The following is a 13,283-nucleotide window of genomic DNA, read 5'->3' as shown; positions in this document are numbered from 1 at the left end:
AAAGCGTTTTCCTTTCTATTATGTGTGGTTAGGTCGCACCTCTTGGACACTTGTTTAGAGTTCCCAAGCCGCAGCAGCCCGTTGGCTCCCACTATTTGTGTTCGGAATTGCGGCCAAGGCCTGAACTGGGTTACATCGAGGGCGGTGACGAAGAGAGATGACAATGATGCGAGTGGCTATGATAAGAAATCAAACTGCTAGAGGTGGAATGCTAGATTGCTAGTACATTCCTAGGTAGATATACATTTGAGAAGTTGTCAAAAAAATTGCAATTCTTGTTTTTCGAAGTATTACAAACAAACAAAAATCATGTATTTATATCACGGGTTGAAGTTTACTCATACAACTCTTTGTGAAGTTAATATGACATTACGCGACCTCCAGGAAATGAGAAAATAGAAATTGTGGCTTGGTCACTTTTTTTTTTCACAGGTTGCATACGCTTAATAATTTGCACACATGCACCGTAACAATATACTATACATGCATGACTTATCCATAAATTTTAAAAACTTTGATACTACCGTGATTTTTTTCTATCATTAAATGTCACTACGTAAGTTCTGAAAATTTGCTTTACATAGAGTTGGTCGACAACAACAACTGCGTTGTACGACGGAAGGTGAGAATAGTGTCCTCCGATACGATTGCAAAATTGAGGCGGGCGACACAATTCTAGAACGTACCAATCTGTCGGCGTCATCACCCACCGTCCAAATTAAGTCGATGCGAAGTACGCGCTGATCAGTCCCAAAGCACAAACGATTTTCTGGCTCTAAGCGGTGACATGGAATATATATGCTGCATTTGAGAACTCTTGTTGCTCTTGTCTACTTCGCCCGTTCACACGTACAACGGTGTTGCTTCTAATTTGTGAACACCTCTTTTCTTATGCTTGAGGGTATCACTGAGGTCGTTTTTGCATAAACCGTTATTTATTCGGTCTAAATATGTATACTTTGGAAGAAAGTGATACGCAATTGCAATCAGATAGGAAGATAATCAAGAAGCACAATACACATTATAAGAAGTTAAGAACGCACGTACATGCATGTGACACATGACTCGTCCTGCACTTGATTAAACTTGGCTTTACAACTGATCAGAATCGTGCATATGTTTGTCTGTCAGCTAGGTACAGGCATATGCACACTGAGACACGTACGCATCATCAGGAATCAGAACATAATTTACATGATTACATACATACATAGCGGAAGCTTTATTAGTGAAGCATTATGGACATCTTGTTATCTGGCCGGTTGGAGATTAGGACGCGATTAGGCCTGGATTGACGTGGGCTGGATGACGGCGTCCAGCTCGGCCCTCATGCTCTTGTTCTTCTCCACGTTGTGGTCAGGCTGCAGCTCGTCGGCGGCGGCGACGCCGCCCCAGATCTCTGGGATGGCTCGCCGGAGGCTGCCGATGTTCTCCAGCGCGTAGTCCGCATCCTTGCTCCTCGCCCTCTTGCCAACCTGCAGGTTCACCAAATTGATCAACTTTTCAGTGTAAAAGCATCAAGTTGCTCTATACGTTAGCCTCAGCGTTTCTTTTGACGTGTCTGAATTAGATTATACATGCGGGTCCTCTTTGGTGACGGCGATTTGTACTCAAAGTTGGAGTGGACACGTTATCTGTCGATCGTGGACAGAGACAATGGGAACTATTTTGAGTGATGTGATGTGCCAACGATTATTAATTGATTGAGAGAACAGAAACGGGCCATTCGGATTCGGTTGGGAGATTTTTTCCTTCTACTTGTTCTGCCGCTTCCTCACATTTCAGCCAGGCAGGATCACACATTTTGCTTGCAAATGCCAGCCACAAAGCTTCCATGTGCAATATCAGGTTGTAGTGATAGTGCCCAATAATGTGAACGCGGATGGCCTAATGGGAACCTGCCTAAAGCAATATCAACGATAATTGCAAGAAATGGGAATAATGCATCCCTAATCAGCGTGCACCGGCCACCTGATGCGTCGATCGACCTACCCTGGCTAACCATCGAAGGACTGACAGCAACGTCACTGAAAACTGAGTTGGCGCCACGAAAAGTTTCGGCGTCGTTTAGCTGGTCTTGTTGCGCGAAACGCGTCACGTTTTTGCTGTTTTAGATTACGACTTATGAGTTCTGAATCATCGAGCGCAAACGGTTCACACACAAGTCTAAACTGGTGAGGAAAGATGAATGATATACTCGTGGCTCAACATAAATTAAGGCGAGAGATGGATTGAGACTGGTCGGATAGTAGTTTACCAGGGCTGTGCGGAGGCCGAGAGCTTTCCCCGCCGCGATGTTCCTCTCGTTGTCGTCGAGGAAGAGCTGACAGAGCATGACAAGATCAAAATATTAGTTTTGTGATGATCAAGCAGGGAGCACAAATGAAGCACGCAAAAATGACACCTAGCTAAGATTATAGTAATAAGCCTTGCTTTCATCGAAAGCTAAGTGTGGACGATAAGGGCTTGATTAGCTGCTAATAGTTTTCTAGTTAGTGGCTCGTGTTCCACCTGGTGTCACTATCCGTTCCTCGTGGGATTCGGTTTGTTACATTAAGACGTCGACCCTCTCTACCGTCAATATTTCTATAGCAGTATATTGGGACGGAGCTCCGTCAAGAAAAATATCCTGTGACAGGACAACTGGTTTGTGGAGCACATGTGGTCAGAGTTCAGAAACCACACCCAGTTCCTGAATCCTGACGAACATATGGTGCTTCGCACACGAGTACACTGCTTGTAAGGTTTCAGAAAGATCAGAGACGGAAGGTAATAAGGGTGGAAATTTGGTAGCAGCCCAGCAGGTAGTTACCGTTCGGCGTGGGTTTGTGCCGGCGGCGCGCAGGCCCGCGACCATGGCGTCGACGGACGGTTTCAGGACCACGACGGTGCGGTCAGCGTCGGCATCGTCGTCCCCGTTCACCTCCCCGAAGAGGTGCGGGTTCATGGTCTCGAAGCAGACGACGTCGTCGAAGCAGGCCTCGTCCACGCCCAGCCGCTCCAGCGCCCTCTTCATGTGCGCGCGATCGGAGTTGGTGAACAGCTGCGCGCGTATGAATGCATATGATCGATCAGTCAGCAGAGGCTCGTCCGATGGTTACGATCGATCAAGATATGAAGGACGCTTACGATCTTGCGCTGCGGGATGCTCTGCAGCAGCGCGGCGAGGCGCGGGTCGGCGGCGATCTTGTCGTAGGGCAGCCGCCCGTGCACGTAGCTGCATTCGCACACCGTCCAAACAAAATTACTATTAAGCTTTGATAGTGGAGAAATTAGAGGCGTGACCGCCCATTAGTTTCAGGAATTCAGGGGCGGGAGCTTGCGTGTGCGTTGGGTGTTGCGTGCTGACCTGTGGTACTCGTCGGGGTGCACGTCGTGGCCGAGCGCCTGCAGGAATTGACGATGAAAAATCCACATGTTAGGAGGAACGCAAGCAAAAGGCGAGGACGAGGGGAGAAGCATGGATAGGTTGAGAAGGCCAAGTTGGAGTGTGCGTACGATGAGGCCGGCGAGGGTGCTGCCGTGGGAGCGGAAGAGCTCGACGCGGAGTGCGGCGGCCCTGTCGGCGGCAAGGCCGAACCTGGCGACGAGGAACTCGTCGATGTTGCGCTTCAGCGCCGGCCCAATGCCGGTGCCGCCCGGGTACAGCGTGTCGTCGAGGTCTTCACGGTGCAGAGGGAGAAAAGAATTCGCCATCAGAAACTGATTGTAGCACCAAGAAGAGAGACAGAGACTGATAGAGAGGCGTGAGGTGAGGCTTGAATAGCTTACCTAGGAGGAGGCAGTCGAAGGGGGAGTTCACGGGGCACTGGAAAGCCATGGCCGGCCGGGGAGAAAGCTGCGATCGAGGAGCAGGGGACGATGGAGGACGGAGCAGGAAGCAGAGTCTCTTCGGAGTCGGGATGATATGCAGAGCGAGAGAGCGAGCGAGGGAAAGAAGGCGAGGGTCGAGGCGTTTAAATAGAGCGCGAGGCGGGGAGTGGATGACGAGGAATTTCTTTCTGGAGCGTACACATGTTGGTGAGGTGTTGGTTCCATCGGCTCTCCGCTTGGCTTCAGCGGCTCGTTTTCCTCGCGGCCGCGCGACGCGGAGCTCCCACGCGTGACGCGTCTCCGTGTCCGAGCAACCTTCTTGCGGTCGGGTTTGGGCAGAAGCTGCATGCGTCTCCGCTGTTAAGCTTCATGCACTAGTCATTTGAACTAAAAGTCCAAACTGATGTAAAGGGCTAGTCAATCTACTTTATACACGTCAACACCCGCCACTTTAGAGCGTCTCAACAGTCAACAAGTGGTCTCATTCGCAAAAACTGCTACACTACGGGAGAGCTTCAGTCTGCCGACGGCTGCCAGCCGTCGGCACATCAAAGAAGGCCGTCGGCATAGGTTGTGTTTTGGTCGACCGTCGGCGTAGCGTCGTCGGCATAGTTCTGGTCGGGGACTGCCCGATCACCGTCGGCACAGACTGGCCGTCGGCACAGATTGTTGTGCCGACGGTTATACCGTCGGCATAGTATTTCAAAATTTTCAAATTTTTTTTGAAAAAAGATTCAAATTATGTTTTTTAAAAAAATATTTTTTTTTCCAATTTTCTTCTTATTCTTTTTTACTTGTTAATCTTTCACAATCACACTTACACTTAGTACACCTAATATTAGATCAAATTGCACTTGTAGTCAAACTTCCCAGTTGGTCACCCATCCTCACACTACTCCCGCCTCAGCACGCTTAACTTCTTGGTTCTCTTCGGATGAGCTTCCATGAAAGAAATGACGCCCTTGTTGTTAATACTACCATATCAATCATATTAACCCTTTGACCGTGCTGCCACATCTCTATATTTTTGAATTCTAAACAATTACTTAAGTAAACAACAATGAATATATATAAATAATAATAATATAGAATTTGAAAAACAATTAAATGATTTCATTTTTGTCTTTTTATTTAATATGGAATAATTAATATCAGTAAATACGAATTTGACAAATAATATGTCTAAATTGATCAGAAAAATGAGAGGAATACAAATATGACATCCATATCATATTTTGAACCTACAATTTAATTTACCCAAAAATCATGAGCAATAGATCAAGTACCTCTAGTTTAAATCTGGTTGACTTTATCGGAAATGAGGTGGGAAACGGCCTCGGTATGACATAGTTTGCAGAAATGAGGTCATATTTGGCACGTGTGTTGGCCCCAGGATGGGAAGCAAGACCTCGGACGCGGATTTCTAATCCGGCCCACGGGAAACCATCTTTTCATTTTTAGCATGCCCAAACAGTTTTTATTTGTGAAGCAGCTACATGGGGCGCATTTTAGTATGACGTGAAACCTTCGTGCGATGATAGTAGACCACCTACGCACCACCTATCACATGACATGTACACGCGTTAGCTATTTGAGAACCCATGCGGCTTCCGGCGGTGTCCCGCCGAATCCGGCTGAAACCGACCGGATTTGAACTAGGGCTCAACTATCCGTCGCTCCAGAAATTCCGGAAAAAATGTTTTTAGTTCTACGATGCATCATTATATGTGCTAATTTTTGTCCGTTTAGTTTTTTCGCGAATGGGTGCACCCGCACGCCCGGTACGGCGATACCGCATGTCCCGGTGGCCCTGTTTTGGCCAGATGGCAATTTGAACGAAGTCAAAAAATCCCACGGAGCCGCGTGGCGTCATTTTATATGTCATGGTAACTATTCCGTTTGTCAAAACTGGGATACGACAATTATTTTGGAGAACCCTTCACGAAAAGAGCTATCACGTCCGGAGTTCTATGGATTTCAGGGGAAATGAGGTGGGAAACGGCCTCAGCATGGCATAGTTTCCCGAAACGAGGTCATATTTGGCACGTGTGTGGGCCCTAGGATGGGAAGCAAGACCCCGGGTGCGGATTTCTAATCTGACCCACGGGCGACCATCGTTTCATTTTTAGCGTGCCAAAATGGTTTTTATTTGTGAAGCAACTACATGGGGCGCATTTTAGTATGACGTGAAACCTCCATGCGATGATAGTAGACCACCTACGCACCACCTATCACATGGCATGTACACGCGTTAGTTATTTGAGAATCCATGCGGCTTCCGGCGGTGTCCCGCCGAATCCGCTGGAAACTGACCGGATTTGAACTAGGGCTCAACTATCCGTCGCTCCAGAAATTCCGGAAAAAATGTTTTTAGTTCTACGACGCATCATTATATGTGCTAATTTTTGTCCGTTTAGTTTTTTCGCGAATGGGTGCACCCGCACGCCCGGTACGGCGATACCGCATGTCCTTTGGCCAGATGGCAATTTGAACGAAGTCAAAAAATCCCACTGAGCCGCGTGTTGTCAAGTTATATGTCATAGTAACTATTCCGTTTGTCAAAACTGGGATGTGGCAATTATTTTAGAAAAACCCTTCACGAAAAGAGCTATCACGTCTGGGGTTCTATGGATTTCAGGGGAAATGAGGTGGGAAACGGCCTCGGTATGGCATAATTTGCCGAAACGAGGTCATAGTTGGCACGTGTGTGGGCCCTAGGATGGTAAGCAATACCCCAGACGTGGATTTCTAATCCGACCCACGAGCGACCATTTTTCATTTTTGGCGTGTGTGAAAGCCATAAAATCTCGAACATTATAGCTCATTTCTAAGAAAATTTATTTAGGTATTCGAAATTTCCATTTTTGATATTTTTCTATGATAGATCTTGTTTTTCTGTAAAATTTGATATATTATACTTATCTTTCTCAGTTAGAATGATTTAGTTATGCTTTTTTGAAGACTGTCATGAAGAAATAGGAAAAAGCTATGCCGACGATTAAACCGTCGGCACAGGTCTGTAGTGGAAAAAAAGGAAAAAAAATATTGTGCCGACGGCTAGACTGGTCCTGTGCCGACGGCCAGAACTGTGCCGACGGTGACCGTCAGCACATCCAGCCTGTACCGACGGCCAATTTAACGCCGACGGTCATTCTCGTCGCCGCGCTCCGGAGGCTACTGTGCCGACGGCCCCGACATTTCGTCGGCACATCGCCTGGCCGTCGGCGTACTGCAATTCTCCCGTAGTGCTAGAGCTACATGCACCTCTTTATTTTTAAAATTGTGAAATCATATTTGCAAGTTTCAAAAAAAGTATGAACGAAAGTTTTAGATGTAGTCAATGATGTATTCTACAAAAACGTGTAAAATCTCAATTTAAATTGTTTGTATTCTAGGCAATTTTTATGTAGCTAAAATACAATGAATTTCACACTGAGATCTTGCACATTTGTAGATTTTATCATTAGCTAAATCCAGATTTTTTGTTCAGATTTTTTTTGAAACTTACGAATATAATTTTTGAATTTTTGAAAATAAAAACCTGCGTATAGCTCGGCCTCCATTTGTTCACTCATATCTGATTTTGTTTCTTTAGGTTGGTTTATGAATACAATTCGGATCGCAATCCGGTCTGCAAGGGGGCGGTGCACTCAGCTGATGTCATTCGGTTCACGCTGGAACTTTGACCTCTTTGACAATTGTTTGAGATATTTTGGCACATTGGCATACACAAATACTCTGGCGTAAATTTTCTGGCGCGCTGATTAAGGAAGATTGCAGCGAAAAATAATTTCCAATCTTGCCCCTAACTAATCTGTCCTCCTCCTTAAATCCCTCTCTGATTTACTGGGCAACGTCTCCTCGTTTTTCGCTATCTGCCATGCACGCGTGCTTTCTCATCCATGCATGGCATGCGCATCTAATAAGCCACCACTTGTTTAGGAACCTGATTAGGGTAGGAGTAACTTCGTGCGGGGAATAAATGCATCATGCAATAACTACTCCCGATTATTAAGGTCGAAATAAATAGACAGAGGGGTATTTTGGAGAGAATCGGGTGAAACGGCAGCACACGCCTTAAGCTATGGTGAAATTTTGAAAAAAAATATACGCCCTATTCTTTGGGACGGAGGGAGTATGTAGATTGGTAACTAGGCATCGCCAACAACCGGTAAGTTTTTTCTAAATGTGCAAAACGAGACAATATCACACAATATGTTCAAAAGGAGGTTAGTTCCACCCAAAACGTGACAAGTTTCTCCCAAATAGCAATCATCTACGCCATTGTCATGACAACCCACGAACACAACCAATGAAAAAGAAATATGCGAACAAATTGGCTAGTCGTCCTAATGGGAAAGAAATTACCATCTTACTCGCCGATGGTAGCTGGCCAGTCATTCCGTCGGACAGGTTGACTCAGGACGGCATATGGGCGGAAGAGATGCGCCATTGCTTCTTCGCCACTATTGGTGTTATGTTTCAGACCGTGGGAGTGCATATGAGGTCAATGGCTTTCCCCCACGTCTCCGATGACGTCGAACCGGGGTCGCCGAGCCAGGGGAGCGCGCATCTAGGCCTCCCGTGCCCGCCATTCAGGGATGGTGTATGCGGGCCTGCCCGCCTCGGTTGAAGAGGAGGCCGACCACTCAGCATCGATGTGGCAGATCTGGTTGACAACACGCTATCCACGGCTTGGCTAGGGGCAACAAGAGGGATAACCATACCTTTGGTAAATGCCATGTTGAGCGCCTCCTACTTCATCACCATGACGACTTGTTGGGCGGCTTTAAATGCTAGCAAGTCACCGTTGTCCTTGGCCCGTGATGTCTACGGGAGCTTCTATTCTTGTAGACAGTGTTGGGCCTCCAAGAGCAGAGGTTTGTAGAACAGCAGCAAGTTTCCCTTAAGTGGATACCCAAGGTTTATCGAACTCAGGGAGGAAGAGGTCAAAGATATCCCTCTCATGCAACCCCGCAACCACAAAGCAAGAAGTCTCTTGTGTCCCCAACACACCTAATAGGTGCACTAGTTCGGCGAAGAGATAGTGAAATACAGGTGGTATGAATAAGTAGTGGCAACGGCACCAGAAAAGTGCTTTGCCCAGAACAGTAAACAAGCAGTAGTAACGCAGCAGTAGTAACGCAGTAAAACAGTAAACAAGCAGCGATAGCAGTATTTAGGAACAAGGCCTAGGGATTATACTTTCACTAGTGGACACTCTCAACATTGATCACATAACAGAATAGATAAATGCATACTCTACACTTTTGTTGGATGATGAACACATTGCGTAGGATTACACGAACCCTCAATGCCGGAGTTAACAAGCTCCACAATAATGCTCATATTTTAGTAACTTTTAGTGTAAGATAGATCAAAAGACTAAACCAAGTACTAGCATAGCATGCACACTCGTCACCTTCATGCATATGTAGGAGGAATAGATCACATCAATATTATCATAGCAATAGTTAACTTCGCAATCTACAAGAGATCATGATTATAGCATAAACCAAGTACTAACACGGTGCACACACTTGTCACCTTTGCACACGTGCAGGAGGAATAAAACTACTTTAATAACATTGCTAGAGTAGCACATAGATAAATTGTGATACAAACACATTGCAATCATAAAGAGATATAAATAAGCACCTCACTATGCCATTCAACAGTGAATAAGTATTCTGTGAAATATAGCCACCCACACGGTGCACACACTGTCACCTTTACACACGTGGGACAAGGAGTCTCCGGAGATCACATAGGTAAAACTCACTTGACTAGCATAATGACATCTAGATTACAAGCATCATCATATGAATCTCAATCATGTAAGGCAGCTCATGAGATTATTGTATTGAAGTACATAGGAGAGAGATGAACCACATAGCTACCGGTAAAGCCCCGAGCCTCGATGGAGAACTACTCCCTCCTCATGGGAGCAGCAGCGGTGATGAAGATGGCGGTGGAGATGGCAGCGGTGTCGATGGAGAAGCCTTCCGGGGGCACTTCCCCGCTCCGGCAGGGTGCCGGAACAGAGACTCCTGTCCCCCAGATCTTGGCTTCGCGATGGCGGCGGCTCTGGAAGGTTTTCCGTATCGTGGTTTTTTTGTATCAGGGGTTTCGCGACGGAGGCTTTATATAGGCGAAGAGGCGGCGCAGGAGGGTCGAAGGGGTGGCCACACCATAGGGCGGCGCGGCCAGGGCCTGGGCCGCGCCGGCCTATGGTCTGGGGGCCCAGTGCCCCCTCTCGGTCCTTCCCGGGTGTTCTGGATGCTTCCGGTGAAAATAGGAACCCGGGTCTTCGTTTCGTCCAATTCCGAGAATATTTCGTTACTAGGATTTCTGAAACCAAAAACAGCAGAAAACGAGAACCGGCACTTCGGCATCTTGTTAATAGGTTAGTTCCGGAAAATGCACGAATATGACATAAAGTGTGCATAAAACATGTAGGTATCATCAATAATATGGCATAGAACATAAGAAATTATCGATACGTCGGAGACGTATCAAGCATCCCTAAGCTTAGTTCTGCTCGTCCCGAGCAGGTAAAACGATAACAAAGATAATTTCTGAAGTGATATGCCATCATAATCTTGATCATACTATTTGTAAACATATGTAGTGGATGCAGCGATCAAAACAATGGTAATGACATGAGTAAACAAGTGAATCATAAAGCAAAGACTTTTCATGAATAGTACTTCAAGACAAGCATCAATAAGTCTTGCATAAGAGTTAACTCATAAAGCAATAAATCAAAGTAAAGGCATTGAAGCAACACAAAGGAAGATTAAGTTTCAGCGGTTGCTTTCAACTTGTAACATGTATATCTCATGGATAATTGTCAACATAGAGTAATATAACAAGTACAATATGCAAGTATGTAGGAATCAATGCACAGTTCACACAAGTGTTTGCTTCTTGAGGTGGAGAGAGATAGGTGAACTGACTCAACATAAAAGTAAAAAGAATGGTCCTTCAAAGAGGAAATCATCGATTGCTATATTTGTGCTAGAGCTTTGATTTTGAACACATGAAACAATTTTGTCAACGGTAGTAATAAAGCATATGAGTTATGTAAATTATATCTTACAAGTTGCAAGTCTCATGCATAGTATACTAATAGTGCCCGCACCTTGTCCTAATTAGCTTGGACTACCGGATCATCGCGATACACATGTTTTAACCAAGTGTCACAATGGGGTACCTCCATGCCGCCTGTACAAAGGTCTAAGGAGAAAGCTCGCATTTTGGATTTCTCGCTTTTGATTATTCTCAACTTAGACATCCATACCGGGACAACATGGACAACAGATAATGGACTCCTCTTTAATGCATAAGCATGTGGCAACAATTATTATTCTCATATGAGATTGAGGATATATGCCCAAAACTGAAACTTCCACCATGAATCATGGCTTTAGTTAGCGGCCCAAATTTCTTCTCTAACAATATGCATGCTCCAACCATGAAGGTGGTAGATCTCTCTTGCTTCAGACAAGACGGACATGCATAGCAACTCACATGATATCCAACAAAGAATAGTTGATGGCGTCCCCATAAACATGGTTATCGCACAACAAGCAACTTAATAAGAGATAAAGTGCATAAGTACATATTCAATACCACAATAGTTTTTAAGCTATTTGTCCCATGAGCTATATATTGCAAAGGTGAATGATGGAATTTTAAAGGTAGCACTCAAGCAATTTACTTTGGAATGGCGGATAAATACCATGTAGTAGGTAGGTATGGTGGACACAAATGGCATAGTGGTTGGCTCAAGTATTTGGGATGCATGAGAAGTATTCCCTCTCGATACAAGGTTTAGGCTAGCAAGGTTATTTGAAACAAACACAAGGATAAACGGTACAGCAAAACTCACATAAAAGACATATGGTAAACATTATAAGACTCCATACCGTCTTCCTTGTTGTTCAAAACTCAATACTAGATGTTATCTAGACTCTAGAGAAACCAAATATGCAAACCAAATTAACAAGCTCTAAGTATTTCTTCATTAATGGGTGCAAAGTATATGATGCAAGAGCTTAAACATGAGCACAACAATTGCCAAGTATCAAATTATCCAAGACATTTTAGAGTTACTACATGTAGCATTTTCCAATTCCAACCATATAACAATTTAACGAAGAAGAAACTTCGCCATGAATACTATGACTAGAGCCTAAGGACATATTTGTCCATATGCTACAGCGGAGCGTGTCTCTCTCCCACAAAGTGAATGCTAGGATCCATTTTATTCAAACAAAACAAAAAACAAAAACAAACCGACGCTCCAAGCAAAGTGCATAAGATGTGACGGAATAAAAATATAGTTTCGGGGAGGAACCCGATAATGTTGTCGATGAAGAAGGGGATGCCTTGGGCATCCCCAAGCTTAGACGCTTGAGTCTTCTTAGAATATGCAGGGGTGAACCACCGGGGCATCCCCAAGCTTAGAGCTTTCACTCTCCTTGATCATAGTATATCATCCTCCTCTCTTGACCCTTGAAAACTTCTTCCACACCAAACTTTAAGCAAACTCATTAGAGGGTTAGTGCATAATCAAAAACTCACATGTTCAGAGGTGACACAATCATTCTTAACACTTCTGGACATTGCTCAAAGCTACTGGAAGGTAATGGAACAAAGAAATCCACCCAACACAGCGCAAGAAGCAATGCGAAATAAAAGGCAGAATCTGTCAAAACAGAACAGTCCGTAAAGACGAATTTTAAAAGGGCACCAGACTTGCTCAAATGAAAATGCCCAAATTGAATGAAAGTTGCGTACATATCTGAGGATCACTCACGTAAATTGGCATAATTGTCTGAGTTACCTACAGAGAATTAGACCCAGATTCGTGACAAAAAAGAAATCTGGAACTGCGCAGTAATCCAAATCTAGTATTTACTTTACTATCAAAGACTTTACTTGGCACAACAAAACATAAAACTAAGATAAGGAGAGGTTGCTACAGTAGTAAACAACTTCCAAGACACAAATATAAAACAAAGTACTGTAGCAAAATAAACACATGGGTTATCTCCCAAGAAGTTCTTTCTTTATGGCCATTAAGATGGGCTCAGCAGGTTTAATGATGCACTCGCAAGAGATAGTATGTGAAGCAAAAGAGAGCATCAAGAGGCAAATTCAAAACACATTTAAGTCTAACATGCTTCCTATGCATAGGAATCTTGTAAATAAACAAGTTCATGAGGAGCAAAGTAACAAGCATAGGAAGATAAAACAAGTGTAGCTTCAAAAATTTCAGCACATAGAGAGGCATTTTAGTAACATGAAAATTTCTACAACCATATTTTCCTCTCTCATAATAACTTTCAGTAGCATCATGAGAAAACTCAACAATATAACTATCACATAAAGCATTCTTATCATGAGTCTCATGCATAAAATTATTACTCTCCACATAGGCATAATCAATTTTATTAGTTGTA

General features: G+C 44.4%; 1 protein-coding gene across 1 annotated transcript; it reads right to left on the bottom strand.

Annotated features, from left to right (window-relative positions):
• Window positions 1-1,027: 1,027 nt before the first annotated feature.
• Window positions 1,028-3,952, bottom strand: LOC124703971 (suppressor of disruption of TFIIS-like). Its single transcript, XM_047236204.1, has 7 exons — window positions 3,772-3,952; window positions 3,499-3,662; window positions 3,350-3,387; window positions 3,130-3,217; window positions 2,813-3,043; window positions 2,258-2,323; window positions 1,028-1,475 (listed from the first exon to the last, which is right to left on the bottom strand). Exons 1-7 carry the CDS (start codon window positions 3,818-3,820, stop codon window positions 1,281-1,283), a joined length of 831 nt encoding a protein of 276 aa, XP_047092160.1. The 5' UTR covers window positions 3,821-3,952; the 3' UTR covers window positions 1,028-1,280.
• Between the last annotated feature and the right edge of the window lie 9,331 nt (window positions 3,953-13,283).

The sequence above is a fragment of the Lolium rigidum genome, chromosome 3, assembly GCF_022539505.1.
Source record: "Lolium rigidum isolate FL_2022 chromosome 3, APGP_CSIRO_Lrig_0.1, whole genome shotgun sequence".
Taxonomy (NCBI): domain Eukaryota; kingdom Viridiplantae; phylum Streptophyta; class Magnoliopsida; order Poales; family Poaceae; genus Lolium; species Lolium rigidum.
This window is presented reverse-complemented; position numbering and strand designations above follow the sequence as displayed.